We start from the raw sequence: 26,590 nt of genomic DNA, 5'->3' as shown, positions 1-26,590 counted from the left end.
AGTCAAACACCGCCCCCCTCAGGCCAGGACATGAGCTGCCCCAGCGGAGAAATACTGCATTTTCAAAAGGGTTGGATTCAAGTCTTAAAGTAATTCATTAAAAGTAAGCTTGAAAAAAAAAAAAACGTCATCATGAATCTAGGTAAATCAAGGGGCACCATGGTGGTGTGCGAAGTTAGTTACCTGGAAGGCGGTGGGACGCTGGGCGAGCGTGAACGGGCCCTGTTTATATCAGCAGACCGGGAGCAGTGATTAGAGGACATCACCTGCTCTGGGACGGACAATGTGGAGCTCTGGAAATCTCTGCCATTTGGTCGGTAGTCTGGATGAAAAGATAAGATTTAAGAAGGCAAAGGAGTTTATCTCTTGATAATATTCTGCCACCAAGCACACGTCTGTTGAAAACATTTCCAGTGAGACAAATGTAATCACTAACAAAACCTATTATTATTTGGAATCCACTGTTTTGTTTTGCTACTTCCCTGTGCTGCTGAAAATACTGACCCGATTTCTGAAAGTCATGCTACAATCCAAATATAATTTACACAGTCGATGGGATTTTAGATTTATTATGGTATCTCCATATATGGAATATATAAAAAATAAGCACTATATTTGATTACCGGTGCCACCCAGTTAAACAGGAAAATAGGCGGGAAAGTGAGCAACATTATAATGACCTCTGCAAGACCGATTTGACCACTGAACTTTGAATAATTCATTAACTAATAATTGAAGATGGCAAGAAGCCATTGTCAAGATCTGTGGTTGGCACTGTTGAATATGACTGATATTCAATAATTCAATAGAGTGGGGCAGATGAAAATAAAAAAAATATATATTGATCAAAAATGAAAAAGTATAATAAAATCGAAATAAAAGGAGGTGGTTGGACTAGCTGGGGGTGATGATAAAGACAGGATGATTTCAGTTAAGTAATATTGAAATACTAGCAGGTAATTATTTTGCTTTTTCATACAATATCTCATATAGATGAAATAGCTGTATTACAACTGCAAGATGAGAGTCCAGTAATAATGTTCTACATTATATATTGTGCTTCTGACAAACACTGTTTTGCACCCTGGAGGACCTCTCTATTCAACAGCTCCAATAACAACCTCTTGTTGAGCACATCAAGGAAGTTTAGAACATTTATGAACGTTTTGCAAGAAGAAAGAGATACTGAAAAAGCACAAAGCATTGTGGGATTATTATCTAAATGAATCAATACCTAAAATTTGAATGACAGGATGAGAAAAAACATCAACATTGTTTTATTTTCATTTTGTTCCCCTGTTGAAAAAGTGTCAGAAGAGATTGTTGTAGGTCCTAAGGTAAGAGGGGCGTTCAAAGAGTGAGGAAGTAACATGATGAAACAGCAAGGGGTTGATTAGAATGTTAAAAAGGCTGTATGATTTCCCTCAGCATTGGTACCCCAGCAAGCCCAGGTTGTTGATTTTTTTTTTTTTTACCCCTTTCTTTGTGAGACTGACTGTCCATCTACTGGGGGAAATGCAAGAATAACTGCATCTGTTTACTCCTCTCTATCTTTCTTCTCCTCTCTTCTGCGTCCTGGATTCACTGAGAAAACAGAACAGCAGCTGTTGCTGTGAATTTTTCTAAAACCCATCCTGCAAATAACATCACTGCAGTTCCTGTGTTCTTACAGTCTCTAATGCACTAAACTACATGACAGAAAAGAGCAGGAATGATGTGTGTTACAAAAAAAAAAAAAAAAGCTAACTTTTGACGAACCTGTCTTTGCACTGCTTCGGCTACATACAGTGTTTGAACATTTTTTTTTTTTAGTCAAGGCTGCTGTATAATGTGAGAAATATTCAAGTAGATTTTGTTCTGTCTTTTTCCCCGGTAACAGGCTCAGTCTCTCTTTTCTGATGTGAAGTGTGGGCGTGTTGCTGGAGCCTGGGTGCACAGAACAAAAACTTGCAGTGCAGAGCAGACAAAAGCTCACTGCTCCCTCTGAGAGATGCTGCTGCTACATCTGATGGGCTACAGCTACCATAGATACAGTGTATATTTATGTTGAGAAGTCCTCTTGACTTCTGAAGTAGACACTTTCTTGGGGAATCGGTCGTTGAAAAATTAATTTGATACTTTTCAATACCCACAGTCAGTGAAACCTCAGTGTATTACCTGTTATTACTCCGACACCGTCTTCACAATCATAGTCTGAGATTTCGCTGTCACTTATCCTCTGGGATCCTGTTGGAAAAGGAGATGTGGAGATGGAAAGAGGGAGGGTAAAAGAGTAGTTCTGTATTTTACCACACGTCTAAATGTCATACTGCTTAAAACTTCACATTGAATTTAAGTACTGAGTCTGAATAATTAGACTTTTGGTCAAAACCTTGTTTAAAATGTCAGTTGTGTCATCACTGGAACTATGTGATTATTTTCTTTTTCTTTAAACATCACTTGGGAGGAAAAAAATGAACACAAAATTCTGTTTCTGCTAAATCAGAATCACTTCACCATAAAAATACGGTATAAAAATCATTATTCCAGTCAGACCTGTTCTCAGTCCTACTGCTCTGGTGACATGAAATGAGATTTATCACAACACCTGCAACTCAAATGATGATTCACCAAAGATCAATCAGAACTTGCACTACCAGCACCAGTGTGCTATCAGATAATGCTGTTCATATCAGCTACCTCTGGCTTCCAGTTATTCTGGTGCAACAGAAGAGCCCAGTGCCAAGTCTGTGGTTTTCCCATGGATACTTCTGGATACAACTCTCACTAGGGCAAGAGGCCTGACTCGTCCGGGAATTTTGAAACCCTGCTTATCAGTAAACTTTTCTTTGCATTTTTTGGGGTACAAGATGTTGCTCCTCCACTTGCCCCTCCAAAGTGCCCCTTTTATAGCTACTATATGAATTTATGTTTCACTTCCAGAGAAGGAGAATCTTGATCTGACTGAGAAACATGTACATTTGTCTGCATCTGGACAGCCCCTTACCGGTGCCAATGCATTCCACAATAACAACAGACAAGACTAAAACAAGGATAAATACGTAACAATAAGAATCAACTGTCAAAGAAAAAAAAAACTGCACTTAAATGCTTGAAAGAGACGACTATAAACTAAAGTATATTTAGGAGATGGATTCAGTCTCTTGATTTATGTGTTGATAAAGTGCTATGGCTTTTGGTCTTCATCCTCCTCACTTACATTAGGACCTCATATGACCCCCACTTTACTATTTCCCCCAACAGACCATTACACATACACCCAGCGCCCAAAGAGTTCAGTCAACTTAAATCAACTGGACTCGTGTGCTTTTTCTGGCAGCGCCGCTCCAGACCTCTCACCTTACCAACAGTTTACAGTTGACAGCACTTTTAACTTGGTAAAATGCCTAGAAAAGTATCTTTGGGCATCTATGAGATACATGACATTGAAACGGCCATTTGAAACACTGTTTCACAAAACAGGCCCAGATGAAACACTTGTGAACATTGTAAATTTCATAAATATGATAAAATATTTCTTTCGACATGTTCTTTTTTTGTTTGGCTTATCTTTTATGAAAATTAGGAATAATCAGGCATCTCACTAGCATCCTGATTATTGACTGTACCTCAGGACAGTATGTCAAACATAGGTGCATTCCAAAAAACACAAACACAAGCAAAGCGGAATTTGGATGCTCAATGGTTAGAGGGAAACACTGTCAATGGGAAAAAATATGAAACACTTAAAAAACAGAGAAAAGGCATGGGGTCAAAATTGGATCTGTTGACAGAATTGCCAGGTAGGATCTGCATAACATCAATTGAGGAGTAAAGGGGATTTTTACAGGAAGTGGTTGCAGGTCTTAGAGCAGGATTGCAAAGTATATGCAGATGCTAAAAAAGGGGGGGCAAACTTCTGTGTCCTAAATTTCTCTTTCCTTAATGGTGCATATGTCTACTATACGGAGTGGACTCAGTAGAGCAGCTCACCCCAGATCAACACATTTAATGGGATGTTTGATAGCAAACACAAGCACCCCTCACGGGCAAGGAATGGAGAGGTAGGACACGTTGAAGTATCTTAAAGGGGTGAGGTGACACTCAGATGCTCCAGGTGGGAGCAGGTGGCCATTACCTGAGTTGTATGAATATGAGCCTTTGCCTGTAAAAGCAAAAGTAGTAAAGATGCATTTGAAGAGAGTGAAACATCATTCATGGAAATGAGCAAAAACAAAATGTTGCTAAAAAAGATAGTCATTGGACAGGATCAGTTTCTGCGCCAATTTTTTTTTTTCTACTTCTCATTGCTGTTTTTGTGTCACTCATCTTTTTTGAATTTTGGTCGTCTGTGTTCCAATACATCTGCTCTTTTGAAATTGCAGTGAATTAGTCATGTTAGATGACATTGCTGTGTGACTGAGATGACACATACTCTGCAGTCGCCGCGTCGGACTTTCCCCGTGGAGGTGTCGACGCTGTGTGTTGGGGGAGGCACGAGGGAGCGGGATGGAGGAAACGTCATGGGTCTGCAGCTTGTACCAGTGCGGCTCATCGTCTAGAAGCGCCGTCTCCAGCTCAATTAGTATCTGACGTGAAGAAAACCACGGTCAGACAAAATACATTTTCAAGGCAATTGAAACATACTGACATGATTCTCAATACCTCGATGGTAAAGCAAGGCATCCTTACAAGTTGTATGAAATCAGCAACAATATCAGCAAATTGATTCCACTGATAAAAATGGACTGAGTTACCAGAATCTGTACAGTGGTCAAGTTTAAGAGAGATACAAAAGAACACGTGTCAGAAAGTGTCTCTGTTCCCTCAGGGGGGCTGGTCTTCCTTACCTCTCCCAGAAATTCACTCTCCTCTTCTCTCACCCTGGCCTGGTCCCACAATGTGATTTCCAGCATGCGCTCACGAAACTCACGCCGGTGCACCGGGGAATACATAAAGGTCTGGTTCCATTTGGGCTCTAAGGATTTCTTTACTGTTTTTGTTCTCCTCTTGCTTTTGTCGCTGGAGGAACAATAATTCAAACTGTTTTTATTTACAACCATGACAGAGAAGAAGCCACAAATAGAACAGATCGATGACAAAACACAGCACGGAGCACAAAACTACGGCCTGCCGGAAGAGAAGGAGATCAGGTATCGTTTTTGAGATGCTATTGCAACTGTGTTGTTCATTACCAGGAAAAAAAAAAAGTCTAAATAATCTGGTGTTACCAAAAATGCTAAAGAGTGGGCTGGGGGTAATAAGCATTTATTCACACTGATAATGGTTGCTACTATTACCTTCTATCAGGGAGGAAGTAGATTTTAACATAAGGATTCCTAGGCCGACCATCTTCCCTGGGCGGTAGGTCTTTGGCCCCCAGGATTGTGACGATGAGCTGATGGCCCACTTTATCATACCAGAGTTTGACCTGCAGGTGCAGAGCAGAGGCAGATTTCTGTGACAAGCGTTTTGGACTGGTGGGAGTAAAAACAGAGGTAAAAATGCAGGAGAAGACAGCTTTGTAACTTGAGAATTAAGTTTTGAAATTTAAAATTATGTCATTGTCCATCACATCCCCTATATTTTAAACAGAAAAGTTTTAAAGTCTTCTCCTGTATAAACCCCTCAGTAAAGAGGAAGAAAGTAAATCCAGGGGTCAACCTTTTGATGCTAGGAGACATGCTTTATGGGATATTTATCATAGGTAAAGTGTTCATTAAAAAACTGAATTGCTCTCTTTGGGTTAATATGTTAATATGCATATTAGTATGTAGCAATAAAAAATGTCTTGAAATATGAGTGATAACTGCAGTTTTGTGCTAAAGAAGATGCATAAATAAATAAATATCTAAATGTCTTAAAAACTAAAGTGAAGTGAATTGGAATGCCAGAGGCACCATGCTGTCGTTATCATCATTATGAGCCTAAAGTGAAACGATACCATCCATCGGTAACAATGTTGTTAAATAATGTTGTTGTAAAAAATGTCTCAGATACTCAATAGGCATTTACAGTTAAATAATCAATCATGCTGTTGCAGGAGAAGTTGAAGACGGTTACAGGGGGAAGTATGGACTCTAAAAAAGGCACTTAGAAGAAAAAACTACAACTGAGGTCCAAAGCAAAATAGATGAAATGCAAATCTTCTAAGCCTTTGTCCATACTTCTCTAAGAACATGATTATGGAAAGGGTCTGCACTATTTCAAACTACCAGCTAATCATGCAGCATTGCAAAACAGAACATTCAAGAAATATCAATAGATTTGATCAAAACATAGCTGGGGGCTTCAATCGAAACAAATTGTTCTAAATAAGGTTTGAAGTTCTAGCCCACCGCAATTCAAAATATGGGGAAAAATCAACTTCATTGTGGATTGATCAACTCTTGTTTCGCAGACACATGCGTGCGCCTCCTTGCACAGAACAATATTCTCTATCAGTTAGAATCCTTATCAGATCCATACTAAGGTGTCACATGAGCGGAAAAAAAACCCTGTTTGCAAGAATGCTGTCCGCATTTCCAAGCAGGATATTAACCCTTCGAGTTAACTCGACAGAGGATATAAATTCACACAAGATAAGTCTAGTGAATGTCATAAATACCAAGACAGAAACAAGACAGACTGAGATTAGAGATGGCAGATTAAAAGAGACCCTCACAGCAGGAAAGCATTGGAGCTTTGGTCGGTGTACAATATGCATTTTCGCTAACAATCTTCTAGAAGGTAAAACTTAATTTGGCTTCTTACATCAGATGATAAACTCAGTATCCATTCATTGTCACATTGAGCCGCACCTACTAACCATGACTTGCTATTTAACAGCCCTCCGTCACTACAACTCACACATGGAGGAGTCCTTCTGTCATCGTTACTGAGATACTGTATCAATTCATAACAGGCAGAAAATGATTTGCGTCTGTCCTAGAATTGATGACCACTGCTGAGGTTGAGCACCTAAAGTTACCAACAAGGATTAGAGCTCAAATTCCTGGAGATCGTGTGATGGAAAGGTGTCTCCTCAATGTGTGTTGATTAGTTACTCATGCACTACCTCGGAAAAATGACATGAATGGGTTAAAATGAGTAATAAACAACTCCAGTCATAACAGTGATACCAGGAAATCATATAGAATAAGATGACACAATGCACTGCACTAAGGAGGGGCGGACCGGGGGAAGGGAAGGGGGGTTGGCTTGAAGCTACCATTTCCCTGGAAATGCATTTTCCAAGGTATGGAAACAGAAAAAAAGGCCAGTCAACAGTCAATGAGCAAAGACCAAATAGATTGTGCCCTTCAGACAGGGCCCATTACCTGGACCCTAGGGGCAAAAGGCGTTGTTCTTCTACTAAGGCTTTGGCTCTGGATAAGCAAAATTAAACAGCAAAAAGAATAAAAGGAAAGAAAAAAAAGAAAAGAAAAAGAAAAAAGAAAACAAAATGCAATAAAACCAAAGTCCCACGAAACATCAACAAAAAGTCACAATACACTCAAAACACAGCAACAGAGGTTTTTTGGTAACCCTCAATGCGAGATTTAGGTCAGAGGTTTCATTCATATTTTAATTTTTCACCTCCCATTTGAGTCTTCGTTTTATTTAAAATGACATTTCCCTAAATTTTTTGAATGATTTAATCACATTTTCATTGGGTCACAATTACAGCTGTCCTCTGAACATTTCCTCTTGTGTTGCAGAGCATTTGGCACAAAGACATTAACTCTATTTTCTGTCTCAAAAACAATCTGAAGAATGCTTAAACGTTATTTGTGCCGATTATTCTAAACTGTGGCCTGTCAGGAACTTCAGCTCTCGCAATTTTTACTTAAGCCTCTCTCATACATGCACAGTAAACCTGAAATTATCCCGGCTTTAGCAGGATGATGCATAAGTGTGAAAGCAAGTGTCAAAAATAAGTTAGTCTGAATGGCCTTAAACCAACCAGCTCCCTCATGTGGATTTTGTTTTAAAGATTTTGTTTTAAAGCAGATCGAGCCAGGGTAACGCTCTCTCACTCTCTCTCTCTATCGTTCTCTCTCTCTCTTTCTCTCTAGGGGATTTACGGTGGAAATGTGTGCTACTGTTTTTGCAACTGGAGCAAAATGAAACGTTTGCTGCTGAAGAAGCTCAGTTTACAGAAGAGTCACCAACAAAGCGTAAACAGAGATTATGATCTTCAGGTCCAGCTGCTGTATTCAAAACACTTCTCAAAGCATTGGTGTTACGTCCACCTCCTCTGTGCTCTATGCAAATCTCCTCCATGTATTTACACAGAAAATCTACAAAACTGTGCTTCATATGTGAAAAGCAACTTTTGGAAAAATCTGACCTGGACACAGCGACTATTCAAGGGGTGATGCAAGCAATGCTATTGGGTTGCAAGGGAAATTCCTTGAAACGAAACATAAAATTATAAATGAAGAATTTAAATTTGTCCACAGGTTTAGGAGACTCTGATATTCTTCTGTTCATCAAATCAGCTGAGCCTAAAAATACAGCAGACATCAACCCCTATTTCACGTAAAAAAAAAATGCCATTAGTGTGCTTTTCATGTGGTCAAGCTATAAAAGCTAAAAATCCCTCTTGGATCCTAAATTTTAGAGCTAGTTTTAGCTCTTGTTTGAATTGTTGTTTAACTCCATTTATCCCTGGTGGGTTCAATGAGCAACACACAGTAACCCGACCTACAACCCTGTACTGGGTTGGTCAAGAGCTGGCAGAATAAGATGATAAGGGAGCTGCGGCAAGTGGCCTTAATGTTGGCTTGAAACGAAACCTTAATTTTGTTTTGAACTGTGTCATTGATACATAAAGTGAGAGTTAAATTACAAAGGCCTCAAATGGTGGCCTTGACACGGCTGCAAAACCAATGTTAACAATGGTTTAATCCATTTATCATCACAGTTCCTCCACAGGATCGCATGCAGGCTACATGTCATGCTGAGGATACTTACTGAGAGCTGTCCTGACAAGTACTGGGGGGCGTCCCTCAACATACTGGGACTCATAGGGGACGTGACGGAGATGGACGGGCGATCCATCTTCTGAGACTCAAAAGAACTTGAACCTTGAAAGGGGGAGGAAAACATTTTTTTTTTTGAAAACATGAGCAAATGTCATGAGACAAGAGAAAGAGAGGGTATTTCTCAGATGTTTCAAGGTCTGATTTGAAAAGAAAACAAAACAAATGGATATAGGCAGACAAAACTCACTTGATTCCAGTTGTGCATGTGTGCTGTCTGGTATCCTTGGAATATCTCTGAAGGAAGACAGTAAGAGAGGGTGAGACGGGGCGAAAGGAGCAGGACAGAGAGAATCGATGCCCTAATGCTGAATACACTGTGCTTTAATGACCCTAAGTAGCACATTAGTCTTCATTCACACTGCTGCTCCCTCAGCAGAACAAAGCAGGTGAGATATACAAATTGACAAAGCAAAAGTGCTGCTGTTTCTACCACAATTTCCTCTTTCGACATGATGGGAGGCAACTGAATGAGAGGGATGGTGGACGTGCACGCGCGAGCAAAGCCAACAGGCTTTATCGAACGGATTGATGAATATAAGTCTTGAGTATTGATCCGAATGTGTTTGAAGCAGATGATGTATGTACGTTTTACACATGATTCAATAAGCTTTTCCGCTTCGTAGAGAATGATAAACAACTTCACAAAAGCGTAAGGTTTTGTTCGGATTGATATGAACGAATCAAATTAAGTCATTTGGCCTTGGAACGAAGAACGGACAGAACATCATGAAAGTACATATGGAAAGTGTGTGTGAGCCCTCACCCTATAGGCCGTGACACCACCAGCTCCACCTGTGGCTCAGGCTTGGATTCTAGTATGATATTGTAAACTTCTTTAAATGTAGCTCCTTGTAAAAGTTTCCCATTCCACTCCAGCACCTGGTCACCTGTAAAAAAAAAATAGAAAATATTACCATAGTTTATATTCTTTAGAGCTTTGCCTCTTTTAAGGTCTCTGTGTGAATAATATGCACTGTCATGCACGTTCAGAGGCCAGAATTCCACGGGATGTCGTACTGCTGATGATGAGCTCGCGTGCATTCCCGCGTACCTGGTCTGAGGTGTCCGACAGTGTCTGCCAGACTTCCTTTCCTCACTTTGGTGATGAAAGCACAAAGTCTGCCAGATTCCGTCATCTTGCCTCCCACCACCTGTGGAAGAAGAGGGATGATGAATAAAATCGTTGAACCTGAACCCTTGAGCGGACTAGGGCAGTAATGGGACATTTTCATTTTTCCTGTGAAGATGTAAAATAGCATGGCAACTTGAAGAAGCAGACGTTTTTTTTTTTTTTAATCTTTAAAAGCAGTTTTACTTGAATTCTTGCCTGTGAGGCATGGTTCATAAATAAAAGCATTCTAGGCAGCAAAGGGTAAATGGTAAAAGTGCATCTCACATTTCTTTTCTTTTTTTGTAAAGTTCAAGACTATGCTTTCCTCATTTGGGACACTAGTCTTGTTCTGTGTTTCAGTAACGGTGAAGGCCTCTGGGCTATAGCTGTATTGTATAGTCCTGAGCTGTTGTATTCCACTCTACCCAGCTTACACCGGCATCATACAAATAAAAATCCTTCTTAATGGAAGCTGAATGCCAACATACAAAGGAGCTTAGGGAAGTCTGTTAAATGAAATGGCTTTATGTAACAGGCTGGAGCCAGAGCGGCAGGCTGCAGAGGAAAAGAGAGCGAGAGAGAGAGATGGACACTGAGGGTGAGGCTGGCACCCTGACGGATGGACTGAATGGCTGGACTGCAGAGTTGGTTTGCTGCTGCTGAGAAGACAGAAAAAGCACCGGGGCACTGAGCAGAAAATAACATTCCATTTCGGGAGGCTTGTTCAATCAGTAATTATATTTCCCCTTCTCGCCGCTTTCTCTCTCTCGCTCTCTCTTTATGACATCCCTTTTTCTTTTGCCTCTTCTTTGTTTGTTTTACCTACACACAAGACAATGTTGCCAGAAAGAACTGCCGATCCATCGTCTTTGCTTGGCGTAAAGTTGAGGAGACGCTGCTTTATTCAAAAATTGTAAAGGAATTGTAATGATATTCGCTATATAACCACCGCAATGATTGTGCAAAAGCTAGAGCTCAAATGAAAAGTATGGTTTATTAAGACACCGCTTATCCACATTAATAAGAGGAACAATCACGCCGTCGCGGAGCAGACGTTACATGTAATGGCATGGGAAAAATAAAGAGCACGCATATAATTCACAGCACAAATTTTTGAGAAATGAACCTCACAGAACTATAGAACACTCACCTTCAGACCAAGCAGAGCTCCTGAGTCTCGAGGCACACTTCCATCTTTCATTCGCTTGTTGAGCAAAATACGCCCTATAAGGCGATCCCCATCTTTGGATGGCTGCCATGTCACCGGGTGCTACAAGGTCAGAGCAACAACACACCTTGTGTTTAACAACTCATTCACTTGAGTGTGATCATTTCAGATCAGAGCAAACAACTGGCCTGAGTGAACGGGGAGCTTTGGGGAAGAATACTTTCACTCGGGCAGAAGTTCACACAAACTCAAAGCTCTCTTGATGATAATAAAGGCCGGGATATTGATTTTCCGAGCTTGATTTGACCAGAAAACTATGGATTTGAATTTTAGGGGGGAAGAAAAAAAAAATCAAAACTACATTAATTTCACAGGTGGAGCTTGTGTGAACCTGTCAGTGTGTGAAGGTGAAGTGAGCATCATGCAGCGCCCCATGCAGAGTACAGCAAGCAGCCCCAACACTCCTCATACCACTTCATCAAACAAAGGGCAGAAACAATTAGTTCTCACACCACAGCTTCAGTGTACACACACATATAACCACCATCAAGTGGAGTAATCAGGTGGAAGTGGACTGTGAAGAAGGGGGGAGGAGGTTATCTATGATAGACGAACAAATGAAGAGGACCATGGAGGTGCCAGTTTACGGATCCGAAAAGGGTGGAAAACAGACATCACAGAATAAAGCGATGAGACACAGATAGGGTGACGCGGCAGTAGGAGGGAAAAAAGAAAAACAAATGTTTTCATTTCTTGTGCAAAAGAAATCCAATCTTCTCCTATCACATGTGCTTACAGTCATTTTGGTGTTGATATAGAAGTGAGTGGAAAGTGGTCAGGGGCAGGTTCTGTCTGGACTGGGTGCTGTGGGGAAGGGCAGCAGAGTGAGAGGGTTGGCCTACATAAAGGTGTGCCTACTGCACTGGACAGGACTGCTGCAGAGCAAGAACACCACATACGGAGGAGAACGAGCATGCAACTAGGAAAGACCCACATTCCTTTGTGCCATTACAAACATAGAGGTTGTGTGTCGAAGCGTTTCCTTTACAACTACTGTAAGATGTGTTTGCGTCTGTTCGGGGGAGCAAAACAGCAAGTACAAGTAGCAAGCAAAGAGGGGTTGAGGGTGTCCCCACAAGACCTTTTCGGCAACACCGAGCAAGGTGGAGCCAAAAGTGACGAAAACAAAAAGGAACAAAATCGCAAGAGAAATCAATTTAAATGTCAAAGAAACTCAAAAAAAAACAAAAAAAAAACATCTCACCTATTTACACTTAGTGAGAGAGAGCAAACAAAGACTTGATGGGGAGGTCATAAATAATAATAAAATTAATAACAAAATGCAGGCTAGATTGTCTCAGTACCTTCTCGCTATGGCTATGCTCCTCGTTTAGGGTAGTGCTACTGCACGTATCAACTCCCGAGTCTTTAACCTGCGGTTCACACCACGCCAAGTCCTCTTCAAATGAGTGTCCCCCAAAGCGCACCATTTTCTTTTGCCTCTCAGATAAGGTGTGTGACGGCTCAGACATAAATGCCTGCTCAATAGTTTTTCTTTTTCCCCTTTGACTGTCCCCTACAGGTTTGGGATAAAAACAGAAAGAAAAACAGAAAAACAACATGCAAAGGTGTAAATAAAACAAAGGAAACATGAAATGACAAAAGACTCTGGGAGAAGGGGGCTTGGGGGGGAGGGGGGGAGAAGAAAGAGACAGATGGGGTCGAGGGGGCAGGAGTGACAGGGCGGGGTCAAGGCAGGGCTCCACATGTCTCACCAAAGACATTGGGGAGGCCTCGCTGCTATGCCAAGACGAATGGTCCCACCAATGGCCATCCAAATCTCCTGTAAAGTGTGCGAGGGGAGGTGCATACACGAGAGAGGACAGCGAGAGGGACGAGTGAGGACATCACAAACCAAAACTAAGTGACATAAACAGCAAGACAGACACATAACTCACACACAAACACAGCTTGACAAGGTAGTCCACGACTCATTTAGACACATTTTCACACACGCATTCTGCTCAAACTCTAGTGGCGGTCATCAACTCTTCAAAGATCTCTGAGAGGAAGAAAAAATACAGCCGAAGTATTAATAATTTAAAACAAAATACTGATTTCGTCAACTCAGCACGTGGGGGGGGAGAAATACAAGGTTGCATTTTCAGGTACAGCACATTCGGTTTCAGCCTCTTTGAGTACATGATTTCATCCACCTCTTCGCCTTTTCCATCCTGCAACACTTTGTCTCGGTTCCAGTATTTCGGGGTGTGAAAATTACTCGGAAGGTCGATGAATGCAGCAAAAGCACACAAAGTCATGAGCAAGGCATGTTTGCAAACCTCCCAGGAAACATAGGGACTCACTACAAAGGACCAGTTGGAATCTGGTCACTAATTCTTCCCACTAAGTTGACAAAGGCAAAAAAAAAAACGGACAAACAAAAGGAAGACAGTCTGATTCCGCTGGAATCCCATCACTACACGCAAGACATCTGCAGTAAACAACAGTTCAGCATAATAAGTTTTGACCTCTTCCATCGGAAGTCCTCAGCGATTGAGAAATGTCCGATCGTTTGGAGAGGAGTATGCCTGAAATGTCCAACCTCTAACATACTTGACAATGCATCTCGAAGATCCAAACTTTAAATCCTGCAACTGTGCGATCAAGTAAATGCCGATGAAGATTATTAACCAAACTAATTGATTGTGATCAGCAGAGGTGTTGTATGTATGTAACTTACTGTTGCTAACTACTTACCTACTAAATAACAAATTACTGTTAAATGGGGCTTCAGGAGTGCTAGGTTGTAGTTAGATGTTTGGCAGAGCAAAGATGAGTGTGCATTTACTGCTTGTGTGTAAAAGTGGACAAAGAGTGTGAAATTCAGACTGAACAAATACCTTCAAGAGTATTTTGGAGTTTTATTTTCCTCATTAATCTGACCGGAGTTCAAGAACTCCAAAGAAGTCCCATTAGTACTTAAACTAGTCCAAAAATCATATATCAGTCAAAGCTACAAGCAAAAATAGAAGGCATCGTCAACACACCATCACTATATGATCTGTGTGTACAGAACCACATTGTCATGTGACAGGATTTAACCGACTTCCATGTGAATGCAGAGATTAGAGATGAAGAGGACATTCAATTTGTATGAGAGGAATAAAAATCCAAGCCAATTAGAGAAAGTGACACAAAATTGAATCCAAAGGTAGCAGCAAGATTCCCAATAGAGAGATGAGAAAGACAAAAGGTTGAGGCGGTAAAGAAAATTATCTAATTCAGGACAAAGTTTTTTTTCCTTTTCAGAGAGAAACTGTTGTTTAGCCAAACTGAGCTTGTCTTTGTACAGATGACTGGCAGGTTAGCATTTATTAGGTAGCGACTATGCATTTATTATCCCACTGTGTAGAAGCATTATAGGTTTAGGTGTCATTCACATGTACAGACAGGCAATTTTACAATTCAATAATAAAGTGAGTTTGTATATTTCCCTGAACAAAATGTTTTCATTAAAGCTTATGAGAGATTAAGAAGTCTATTTTAAATCTCACTTTGGCTCTAACATGCAGTCTTTCCCTATCACACACGCAGCTGTTGGTATACATTTGTGCTTGCGTGAATGTATGACGCTCTAGTGATGCCGCGGGCCAGGTAAGGTCATCTGAAAACACAGCATCTGTACGACCCCCTTGGCCATATACATCACATTTTTCACACTTCACTTCCTCTGCAAAGAGCTGCAGATTCTAATGGATCTATAAAGAGAGGCCTCCTTCAAGCATTATTTGGCTGAGGACTCGAAATCAAGAAAAAAGCAGCACATAAGTATAAATACATTTTAAAAAGAAGCTGTAAAGGAGGAGGATGCTGTGTATTGACGGTGCTACTGAGGATAAATACAGACGATGTCCTCAAAGTACAACTGTAGAGCATATCAGAACCATACTAATATATACACTATTGCTCCATTCATTCTTTGCTCTCACAATTAGATACTGTTAACATAGTTGGTCAATGTGCCAAATGAAACCTTTTCATATTGATATTCTCAGATTTAACACAACTTCCTTATACACACTTAAATGTACCTGTTATTTTACATATCTTATAAATTATAAATGCATTTCATATGCATTCAGGAATTTAAAATTTTTGAGATTAATTTGTTATATTATTTTGTTTTTTAATACAGCAGTCGTATGTGAGAATGTAGTTGGAAGTATTCGTGTAGGTATAGGGAAGCATAAAATTATTACTCAGATGCAGATGCACCAGTGTCTTGCAAACCCCAAATTAAATCTTTGATTATAAAATGGGATTTTTTACCATGGCTGAGTTAAACACTTGTTTTTATTGCACTGATGTTTAAATCTATTATGTAAATGGCTAAAAAATTAACCAGTTAAAACCAATATCACAGCATAAACCATTTGTTTAAAGTTATTAGCAGCACAGCCCCTTATGATATCACAATAATATCTCAGCCTCATCGATGCAAGTGTGCACATGCATTTGTTTCACTTCTTGACCTGCAAATCTATTTGGGAAAAAATAAACCCAAACACCCTCACACTACCAGCGCTTTGCTGCTTTTTACAATCAGAAAAAGGGTTCTAAATTTCCAAGAAAAATGTATCATAGAATATCCGACTGATATATTTACATATGTATATATGTGTGTGTGTGTGTGTGTGTGTGTGTGTGTGTGTGTGTGTGTGTGTGTGTGTGTGTGTGTGTATTAAAATTTATCAGTATAGTCTGATAAATTTTATGTATTTTTTTATTTTTGTATATTTATAAGCCTGCTATCTCGTTAATAGAAACATGTATTTCAGTAGGTGAAATTTACAATCGCTGCTCTTGGCTACATTCATACATAATTTCAACAAACAATTTACGATTCACCTACAATGCCAGGCTGAGATTGACAAAGACTTTCCCTTCTTCCTTCTGATCACTATTCATTCATCAGTCTAGGAGTGTGCTAAAAGTACTTACTGCACACAGTTATGCATTGTGATAAAACATTATGGATGTCCCCAGACAGGCTTTGCCCTTTTTGACCCTTTAACCAACAGCTGACAGCAGTGATTACCCTCTTTGCCTCCCAGCTGCGATTCTGTCGGCATCATACACACCACAGTACAGCTCAGCTTAGTAGACACTCTCCGTACAGCAAGTCACTTGCCTAATGTGACTATGATAGTGCAAACAGCTTAAGGCCAACACTCACTATCGAGGAGAAGGAGAGAAAGAGATATGGACAGACGAGGAAGAAATATCTTCGGTCAGTTTTGAAAGTCAGTTCATCCTCCACCTGCACCGGCTTTTTCTCCCATCGACAATTCCCCGCCTCGAACGGCCCACCCTCCAATCTGCCAAAAATGATCTGAGTGGGCGCCAGCGGGGAGACACATACAGCGTCTTCCTATTCTTTCCTCGAGCTTTATTAACAGTGGCATGCCACAATTGGGCACTGATCCCCAGCGAGGCACTGTGCGTTTTTTTTTTCAGGGAGCAGGAAACTCATCACGGCCATAAATTGTGAGCATCAGCAGTCTGCGCCCAGCCCAGTCATTTTGCCCGGGCTCTGAGGCCGCAAAGTGCTGATTCAGGCCGAAAGCAGAGTGCAGGCAGCAGCGGAGTTCACCGCCGCCACGCTCTCCATCACTTTGACAGCTCAATAAAAACCAGTGTAAACTATTAATTGGATCATTAATTATTGACGCAGTTTTTACTACAATTCAAGCAGCAAGAACAGAAAAAAGGCAGAGTCGAAACCTTTTGTATGTTTAAACATACTCGCCCCGCCAGGGAGGTGAGGCTGTTAAGTTGTTTTGGAAATGTTTTAGATCAAAATAAATACAGTGGAAACTAAACAAACAGGGGGGGAAACAAATTGTAACATGTATAAAACAGATACTCATATTACTAAGAAAAGCTTCTTAGCATGTGAGCAAATAGGACGACCCCAAAAGTATTAGCAAGGCACAAAAAAAAAACGATCCTTAGAGTCATTAATGACTGTGTAACTTTGGCCGTCACGAAGCAATGCCCGCCTCTCTGCTTCTGTCGGCCAGCCGGCCTCTCAGTTTCTGTCTGTTCGGCACTATTATGAGGCTGCATGTCAGGGAAATCAATAAAGCGGAAAACACAAGACGAGGTCCATCCCGGTAAATCAGTCTTCAGCTCCCGGAGACACGAGTCAGGCCCATTACAGCTGGCACACCCTCGCTTCTCCTATCTCCTCCTTCTCTTGAACTCTCCCTCTCCTCATTCCATCAAGCTCTCCTGCTTCTACAGCAGCCCCCTCCCCCTTGGGGATTTTGGAGATTTGAGAGCATGACATGCACCCTGCTTAGCCTGCTGTTACACACTCATCTACTCACCCAGTCAAGCCGAGCGCAGAAACCCCACGACACTGACGAGCCGCATATGGCCGAAAGGCGCTTTTTACCCTCTTTCCCATCTTTTCTCTGGTCTCTAACTCGAATACAACTTATGGTCTTTGCCTGACTGTCTTATTCTGCCTTTTTCCTCAAGAGGGGAACTGTTTTCCTGCCGTGGCTGATCTAAGACTGCTTTGTTTGTCCGTCAGAGTACATTTAAATCATATTCCATTAACGGGTCTTTTCTTCAGACTGAAATTAGACACTGATCAAACTTGGTATTTGAAGATGTCCACTTTTTGGACAGTTGAGCTGAAACCACTTGATTTGGCAATTATTTTGTCAAAAATGACTGACTTATCTTTCTAAAAGAAAGTTACATTATCACTTTTTTCCAAAAGCTGATCTAGAAATATTACATAAGGTTTAACTGATTATATGAATTCAGTCATTAATGCACTAATACTATCAAATGTTCAAATCTGGGGCCGAGGTTCTATATCTTAAGTCTGCTGTGACTACATCAGATTTAACTGTGTCAGATAACATTTTCTGAACAATTTATCCAACTCTGCATGTAATAATCAAGCGATACATTGATAGCACTGACAGCCTCACATAATCGTCTGTAAGAGTGTATTATGTCTCTAGTTGGGGATGCTGTACCTACACAGGTTAAAAGTTCAACACATGCTTTTGTTTTTGCTGTCTGTCCTGTGCAGGCTGGCCTGTGGAGGAGGCAGGCAGACACAAACACAAAAACAGCTGAAAATGACCCTCCAAACAGACCGCTTTGCTCTGTGTTTTTGCTTTGTGGCTACCTGGAAACTCCCACATCAATAATGTAGCGCCAGCACTGGGCTGCTTCCCTGGGTGAGAAGAACAGTTACATAACAGCGCAGACGAACAGAATTCCTCTGTTCCCCTCTAGATTAAACATTTCGGCCATGTGGCAGGTGCTTTGGTTTGGTGATACGACAAAAGCAAACCAAACTGCTGCCCCTATCACCCCCCCTCCCCATGTCTAATATTAAACAGTTAAAAAAAATACAATAATATCAATTTTAGATTATAACAAATGTCATCTCGAAGGAGCAGGGCCAAAGACCCATAGACTTTGCAAATACGTGTTTATAAATTTGGCTACGTATGCTGTGTCTCCAAGCAAATAGATTGCAAATACACTGGCAAAACAGATGGCTATGTCAATTAAAGCATGCATTACTAGACTTTTTGAGGTTATTTGAGGTTTTACTTTGGACAAACGTATATTTTCTCTCCTGACAGTTGCTGATAAAAACATAAATTGTTATTTCTGGTAATACGGGGGTTCATTATGGACCCATTTTGTGCAATAATTATTAAATAGATGAATAGAGATATATTCACTTTATGTAGGATAACACCATCAGCATTGAACCAGGAACTAACAAAGACTTCTTTTCAACCGCTGTTCGGGACTAGTTTGTCATTTACACGTATAAAAGCATATAACTACTCAGCAAGATAAACTGCAGTGCTGATAAACTCATTTCACCTGGTTTCACTCAACTCCCACATCCCAGCCCTCTCCATGTTTGTCTCTGTCTTACATAACCCTGTCCATTAGATCACACTGATCATGTGAACGAGTTTAGGCACAACCTGGCAATGTGAGCCAGGGAAATGGAGACGGCCTTCAGAGCAGTGTCATTAGATTCCTACCAAGCCACAACCACACATGGGTACACCTGCACAAAAACACTTCTGGCTGGGTCACAAGTGCGAAACATCCTCCTCTGATGCATGGGAGCAGACGGGAGTGCCCGTATGCGTGCGCGTGTGCGCGCACACACACACACACACACACACACACACACACACACACACACACACACACACACACTCGGCGCAGGAATAATTTGCGCCTTCACAAGACTCATTGTTTCACATTTTAGCACAGTAATTATATGTATATATATATATATATGTATATATATATATATATATATACACACACATATATACATATATAAGGAAAGAAAGAAATAGAGAAAGAGAGAAAGAGCGAGAGAATAATGATCCATTAACATACAAAGATAAATAACACACACATATCCACACACGCACACACACGCACACACACACACACACAAAACAGAGAGAGACTGTAGACTGGGGGGAACTGCAGATTATACCTTTGTCAACAGCAGCATAAATACAGTAATTAATATCGACATGGTTTAATAACCTCCATCTTTCATCGTAACAACATGAAGTTAATGATTATAGGAATGGATGAAATTGTAGATATATGACAATAAGCTTAGAACTTTGCATTTGCACATTTCATTGACAAAAAATGAAGGTAATTATTTACTCAGAAAGTAGTGGGGAATAGATAATAAAGATGTAAGAGGCCCATACCTTTCTCACTCACTGACTCACTCTCTATCTCCACATCCTCACAGCTGGTGTATTCCGGTGTGGTTGCCAGCTCCTCCTCTGAGCTGCTCAATGACACCTGCCGCATCTTTCCTCCCTTTTTGGTTTTGTGGGGTTTGGGAGGCGGTGGACGCACTGATTCTGACTGATCCGAGCTGAGGGAGTCATTCCTCAACATAATCTCCATCTTCTCCCTCTTGGTCTTGCGGACAGCCGAGCTGGGGTCCAAGTGATGTTGCTGCCTCCTCATGGGATCCCCGCCCACACCCATGTCTCCTCTCCGCAGGTCCCCAGATCGGTCACCTAGCACAGGACTGCGATGTGGCGTCGGGGGGCTATGGTTGGAGGTTCTGTGACCTCCAAGGCCAGGGCCGATAGGTCCCGGGGAGGAACGGTCCACGGAGTAAGAGCGTTGTCCCACCATCGGGGGACGGCGTTCGGTAAGATGCTGACGTGACAGACGGATGGGGCCGGGGTCATCTTGCTCTGTGTAAGCCAGGGAGACATCGCTATGACGCCGCTCATGCCTCAGGCGGCCCACTTCTGCATGCATTCTCATCTGCTCTTCATAGGGCTGTGGTTTAACAGGGTAGCGTGCCAGGTTGGGGTCGCTGCGGTAGCGTGCCTGGAACTCCTCCTGGCGTTGCCGCTGGAGGTCATACTCTTTATGTGGTCCATCTAGCTCCTGATCTAGTGGGTATTCCTGGGAGTGCCAGCGCCCAGGACCCCTTCGGTCCCGGTAGCCCATCCGTGCAGCATCCACTTCTGGATACATGTGTGGGCTCCGCGTAGCTCGCCGACGGTCCCTATCCCCATAATCAGACGGTGATCTGGGCATGTTGCCGTCTGCCGGGGCATACTGGGAGTGGTCGCCCCCTTCCCTTTGGTCGTATTTTTGGTTTGGATCCCTGGATGCAGATGGGCTTCGTTTCCTAAAGAGGGCACAGAGGAGAACAAAAGCACTATGAATTGGCTATGGTACTTTGTATTGACCTTAGATAAGATAAGATAAGATAAGATAAGATAAGATAAGATAAGATAAGATACTTTGTCTCTTTTTTTGTCCAGAACCACATCATTTCATGAAAATCACAATAAGCAGGTCAAACATTTGTGAAAACAGGCTGCAAAGGTTTGTAAGCATGTTATGAAAGTGTTTTTGAATGGTGTTAGAATGAGGGCTTGTGTTTTTATTGTTTTTTTTTTGTTTTGTTTCTTTGTTGGATATTAAAATAATGGTGTTAAGGTACTTAATGCATCAGTCGGATATGACGTGCACATATTATACAAACCACACTTCTGTGCCACCCAATTTATGATGGAGACTTTATGTGTATGTTTATCAAGTGCTCACACGCAAGCACTCACATGCACAGCTCCCTATTTGTATTTTATATTGAATGTATTGAATGAGATCACCTAATCAGCATGGCATCGTCCTCTAATGTGAACTTGTGGCATCCACATACAGTGCAAACAAATAAGAAATAAATAGTTGTTGTTTAGTAAATACATATTTACATTACATTTAATACGTACAAAAGTATGACATCCTCAAAATGAGATAGCATTAATTCCACACCATGCCAAAAACATTCATGTATCTATCTAAAAAACTAAACTTAGTGCTGTGCACAGTGAGCATCTCCATATTTATGAGATAATCATACTTAAAAGAGATGACAAAAATGATAAGAAATGTTGCTTTAAATAAGTAAATTAGAATACTAATTTCATCATATTTGTCCTTTGTCCAATGTAAGTAATAACCAATAGTATGAAGAAGATATTTCAGCAGTAAACAGAAGAGCACCTTTGAATTTATAAATGCAACACATCACAAAATAATCTTTCCTTACATGGGTCTTCCCATTTGTTTAAAGGAAGAACTCCTCGAGCCAGAAAATCGCAATTTGACACATTATTTGTACATAAAGGTGCTCAACGGGATATGCAACTACACTCCACAACATCTTTGAAAATATAAATTATAACAAGGCCGATTTATGCTTAATTCTAATCATCTTTGCATGAACGTGACATGTTGAATTTAGGTTTTACAGGAAACCTAGGCAATTAACGGGAAAGAAACCTGGCTGTTTCCGCAGTAAAGTAATGCAAAATTATCTTCAAGATAAGGTTCAACCTGCATTCTTTTAATACATAAAACAATATAATAGTCATAAACAGATTCAATGTAGTTCTTTCCAGAGACAAAAAAAATCTTCAAGTATGAGTTCTTTTAGTGCCACAGGCAATATTTCTGTTTCATTTTGATAGTATCTGATTAATTCTGTTGACATAAATGTGCTTAAACGATCCCCAAAGTGCCAAGAACATTTTGAATCAGACTAGATCACACAAGGCTATACCGAATGGGAGAGTGTTATTCTGCTCCACTAAGATATTGTCTCTTTTGGTGTTTTGATGATGGTGTTGGAGATTGCTGTCCTACATCTTAACGCGTGTTCCACTGGGATGAAATCTGGTGGCTGCAATAGACATCATTATGCAAGAGTAAGAGAGGAAACAGGCAAAGGAACAGATGAAAAGCCTGCAAAAGGCTAACTGTTGGCCATGCATTTATTCTTTTGTTCAAAATCAATAATTCATGACACAATTTTCCCCTAGATTTCTCCCACTTTCTTCCAAAATAAAATGACATTTTGGTGAGGACAAAGCTCTGTGAAGCATCCCCTTAATTTTTATGCCGCAATTTCCCATTAATTTCAATGAGCTCCATAAATCACTGCTGCCAGCCTCGCTCAGTGGCTGGGATAAGGGCTTTTCACATGTGATTGGTTGATCTGCTGAAGCTGGGAACAAGTTAGATCCCTGTCTATTTGATCATAGAGCAATGAAATACATGGGCAACAAGTTGAATAATTGCACAGAACACAAGATATCAGTAGTGTGATGAGACACAAGGAAGAACATACTTATATTTATCCCTATGTTGACTTTCTATACTGGATGCTGAAGAATCTCATTACAGTGAAGTGCCAGCGCAGAAAGAGACAGGATGATGTATGAGCACAGTGTATAGTTCATGAACTCATGTACAGTTAAAATATGGGCCGTGAGAGAGGAGGTGAAGTTGAGCAATAGTGCAGCACAAAATGTGCATTTCAGTCGCAATAATATAAAATAAAACAAGAATGGCCTGATAGAATAGGGTGGAAATTTGGAGAGGATTCTAAATAGTCTAATCCATCTAAGTGGTATTTCCTAAACTTGATCAATTCTTCTTAACAAGGCTGCTGACATCAAACTTTTGCTTGTGCCCCACAATAATGTGAACGATAAGAAGCAATGGCAGAGAAAGGAACTAGTCCGAAGCATAGCTTATTTTCAAAATGGGACAATATACCTAACTGTGCTGTCTAGTAAAACAAAAAATATCATTTGAGACGAGGGTGAAAATACCGGCAATACATTGGCATACATTACAATGTGACACATATTTAAATTCAAAATGTTACAGGAATAATATTCCTCACCTAGCCCAATCAAATTTCATGTCTGTAAAGAACATAACTTAAAACTAATAAGAGATAACTTATACAAAATGTAATTTGTGTTACTTCTGCATATGTTATTAAGTAGATGCTGGTTTTGTGAGTAGTTAACTGCTCATTACATAACAGCTCATTAAACTCTGAATTGGTTTGTTGACCTACACTCATGGACACAGAAAGTTGATCAGGTATTGAGAAATGAACTGATACAAGAATTGTAGAATGGTTGCGATACCAATCAAATCGGCGCTTACTTGCAAAAATACTCACAAACTAAGTGAACACAAATAGTGCAAATCATGACTTTGAATGTTCTATAACATTTCAAGAGAACCCTGCAGAGGCTGAAACTTGAAAACATCCCATTAGAGGCTTGCCAACTCCCTGATCAACAGGACCAATTATGGGCAGCTTGTCTGTGAAAAATCTATGAGTACTTGTAACCTGACATGATCACTGTCTGTCCTCAGCTTTACTATTGTTTTCCAGTCTTTGCTGAGATATTCTCCGATGCAAACACATGCAAAAGCATCCATATAATCACCACTAATGACCAAGGCACAAGCCTGGACAGGAAGACTCACTAATGTGGAGGACCATTGATCCAATGATGACCCATTGACCATTGGTAAGGATCAAACCTTTCCATCTGATAATGATAATTATATTTACTGAAAATGCCCTTAGAGAGACAGCAGAAGTCTAAAGGCCAATAGACCCTCCTCACACAGCTCATTTGACAAGCACTGCATGTTTTTTCTCTTCAGTTTTATCTAGGCTTGGGTCCTGGTCTGCATGTTGGCTCCATGGACGGACTCAAAGTAACTGTCAAGAAAATTGGACTGAACACCATTTTATATGTCAACATTGGGTCAATGCAGTGTAACTGATTTTTTTTCATGTATCCTGAAAATAACATGAAAATAGAATGCATACTTAAACTTACTCTTAATATTAACAAAAAAGAAATCCAAAAGTGCCTGGAAATATTTTTTTTAGATATTCAAATTGTAGTAACTTGTTTTTGTTTAAATTTCTTATTATATCCCTTGCAGTATGTCAAAATTCTCTGCATTTTTTTATGTTTCTGCACACACTGGTTAGGCTCTTTAAACAACACCTACATTCATTCTTAATTGTAAAAGGTTCATTGCAGCCTTTAAACATCGCATGAGAAAAAAAGCATTGGCAGATTGACCGACCAAGAAACAAAGACTGTGCTATTGATTTATTTATCAGCCAACTGCCGACTGTCAGCCCATGAAGAGGATTTCGGCCATGTGTTTACACCACATTAGATAACGATACCTTGAAATACAGAGCATTAAAGACAGAAAAACAACAATGCCATGTTATTATTAGCCATAAAGTTGTTTTATAATGATTGATGTCTGAGAAGTGGATGGACAAAAACACTCAAACTCATCACCACTGATGGAATGTAAAGAAAACCTAACACCGTGATGAAGGCACTTCAATGAAGACTTCCTGGTTCAGAACAAAGAACTTGAGAATGCTATATGAAGTTTGTAATACTACTAGTACACAAAAAGCAAACAAAGAGTGACCTCTTCTGTTTCACATTAGAAAACAATGCCACTGATCACCTTGGCTTCCAAAAGGTTGCCTCACTAGTGTTTTGGATGCGGCTGGAGAAACACGAGGGTTTTCCATTATTCACCAACTGCCCCTGGACAAGAAGTGAGTAGTGCTTCATTCACAAATCCAACATGAAGCAGCATCAGAAATGATATCCTGAAGAAGGAAATGTGTATTGTGACTTGGAGGTAGAAAAAAGCGGGAATCAGGTGTGATGAGCTTGAGAACAGGCTTATAAAGAGAGCCAATGATTATGGAGTTGCATGCATCTCTGCATGTATTCATGAGTGTGTGTTTCTCCTCATCTGTTTCATTTATGCTTCCCTGGCTACCTGAGAAATTCTCCAATCCGTCTCTCAGTGTGTCCTCTGGGCTGTAGGCTGATACACAAAAGTGACATTGTCTCAAAATCCGATTCCCAGAATACACACACGTACATAATATATGTGCATTGGACTAACAACAAACATTAAAAAGAACTGCCTTTGTTGAGCTGTAACTGGTTTTGACACAAGTATCACATTTCCCTGATCCCAATTAGCCTTGTCTGTCCTTCCTGTCCAAACAGTGATATGTCTACAGCAGCTCAGCGGTTAGCTACTATCTTCCGTCAGCATCTGCATCATATAGGTTAATTCTGTGCTTAACCAGCCCCTGGAAAGTTCAAGCCGTGGTGCTACTCTAATTTTTGTTGTGTGTATTATTTCCCTATTGCTTCATCCGCCAGCGCTGCTGTAAAAAGCCTCCCTGCAGATACAGTGAGTCTCATCTCTCCAATCCTCTGCCATCAACCACTCCGCAGAGCTGAGACTCACGATTTACTGACAGTAACACATACATAGACGTAAAGGAAACAAAACATGAAAATGAAGGCAAAACAATCGACAATAACAAGACCTGCCAGACAACATGCCAAGAACAGACGACTTGTTTGTGTGTAGCATGACAAGTCCAGGATGAAGCGGTGCGGCGGGACACGCTGCGATTGTGCCGCCTGTTCTGCAGCAGAGAAGCTCGGCTGCAGCAAAGATTGAGTCACGGAGCGCGCACTGACGTACACCCTCCATCACATCCCCTTATATGGCAAGTTGTAATGTGACTACACACTCGGCACTGAGAGAGCCCAGGCACTGCACTGTGTGCAAGGGATCGACCAGCAGTGAATCATTCGAGCAGATGGACGATTGAGGCATGTTCAGAGTGTGCTTGGTGCAGCATGGAAATACAGGCCAGGGCTGCTATATACAGTCCTGCTGTGGGAATAACAGCAGTCCTTGTTGCTGCTATTGTCCTCGTCTGCGCTAACTATAGAAATCCACTGCTGTGATATGGACTGTGGCACCTCACTAAGTTGCAGGCAAGGACAG

At 40.8% G+C, this 26,590-nt stretch overlaps 1 protein-coding gene across 49 annotated transcripts in view; it reads right to left on the bottom strand.

The window, feature by feature from the left end:
• rims2a (regulating synaptic membrane exocytosis 2a) overlaps positions 1 to 26,590 on the bottom strand; it is a 133,555-nt gene that overhangs the window by 46,275 nt on the left and 60,690 nt on the right. For 23 of the 49 annotated variants that reach the window (XM_086154700.1, XM_086154708.1, XM_086154691.1 and 20 more), the window contains 14 exons: positions 20,089 to 21,038; positions 12,652 to 12,863; positions 11,270 to 11,389; positions 10,060 to 10,159; positions 9,772 to 9,895; positions 9,196 to 9,242; positions 8,938 to 9,050; positions 7,299 to 7,346; positions 5,280 to 5,410; positions 4,830 to 5,001; positions 4,415 to 4,568; positions 4,118 to 4,144; positions 2,158 to 2,226; positions 184 to 322 (listed from right to left, as the gene is read on the bottom strand). In XM_086154700.1, the coding sequence (XP_086010826.1) occupies positions 184 to 322; positions 2,158 to 2,226; positions 4,118 to 4,144; positions 4,415 to 4,568; positions 4,830 to 5,001; positions 5,280 to 5,410; positions 7,299 to 7,346; positions 8,938 to 9,050; positions 9,196 to 9,242; positions 9,772 to 9,895; positions 10,060 to 10,159; positions 11,270 to 11,389; positions 12,652 to 12,863; positions 20,089 to 21,038 (2,406 nt within the window). Of the gene's footprint in view, positions 1 to 183; positions 323 to 2,157; positions 2,227 to 4,117; positions 4,145 to 4,414; positions 4,569 to 4,829; positions 5,002 to 5,279; positions 5,411 to 7,298; positions 7,347 to 8,937; positions 9,051 to 9,195; positions 9,243 to 9,771; positions 9,896 to 10,059; positions 10,160 to 11,269; positions 11,390 to 12,651; positions 12,864 to 13,062; positions 13,131 to 20,088; positions 21,039 to 26,590 lie in introns of all 49 variants that reach the window. The other 26 variants (XM_086154694.1, XM_086154701.1, XM_086154707.1 and 23 more) reach the window with 7 other exon arrangements.

The sequence above is a fragment of the Fistularia commersonii genome, chromosome 11 (genome assembly GCF_037954325.1).
Source record: "Fistularia commersonii isolate RoL2024-O1a breed Wild chromosome 11, RoL_Fcom_v1.0, whole genome shotgun sequence".
NCBI lineage: Eukaryota > Metazoa > Chordata > Actinopteri > Syngnathiformes > Fistulariidae > Fistularia > Fistularia commersonii.
This window is presented reverse-complemented; position numbering and strand designations above follow the sequence as displayed.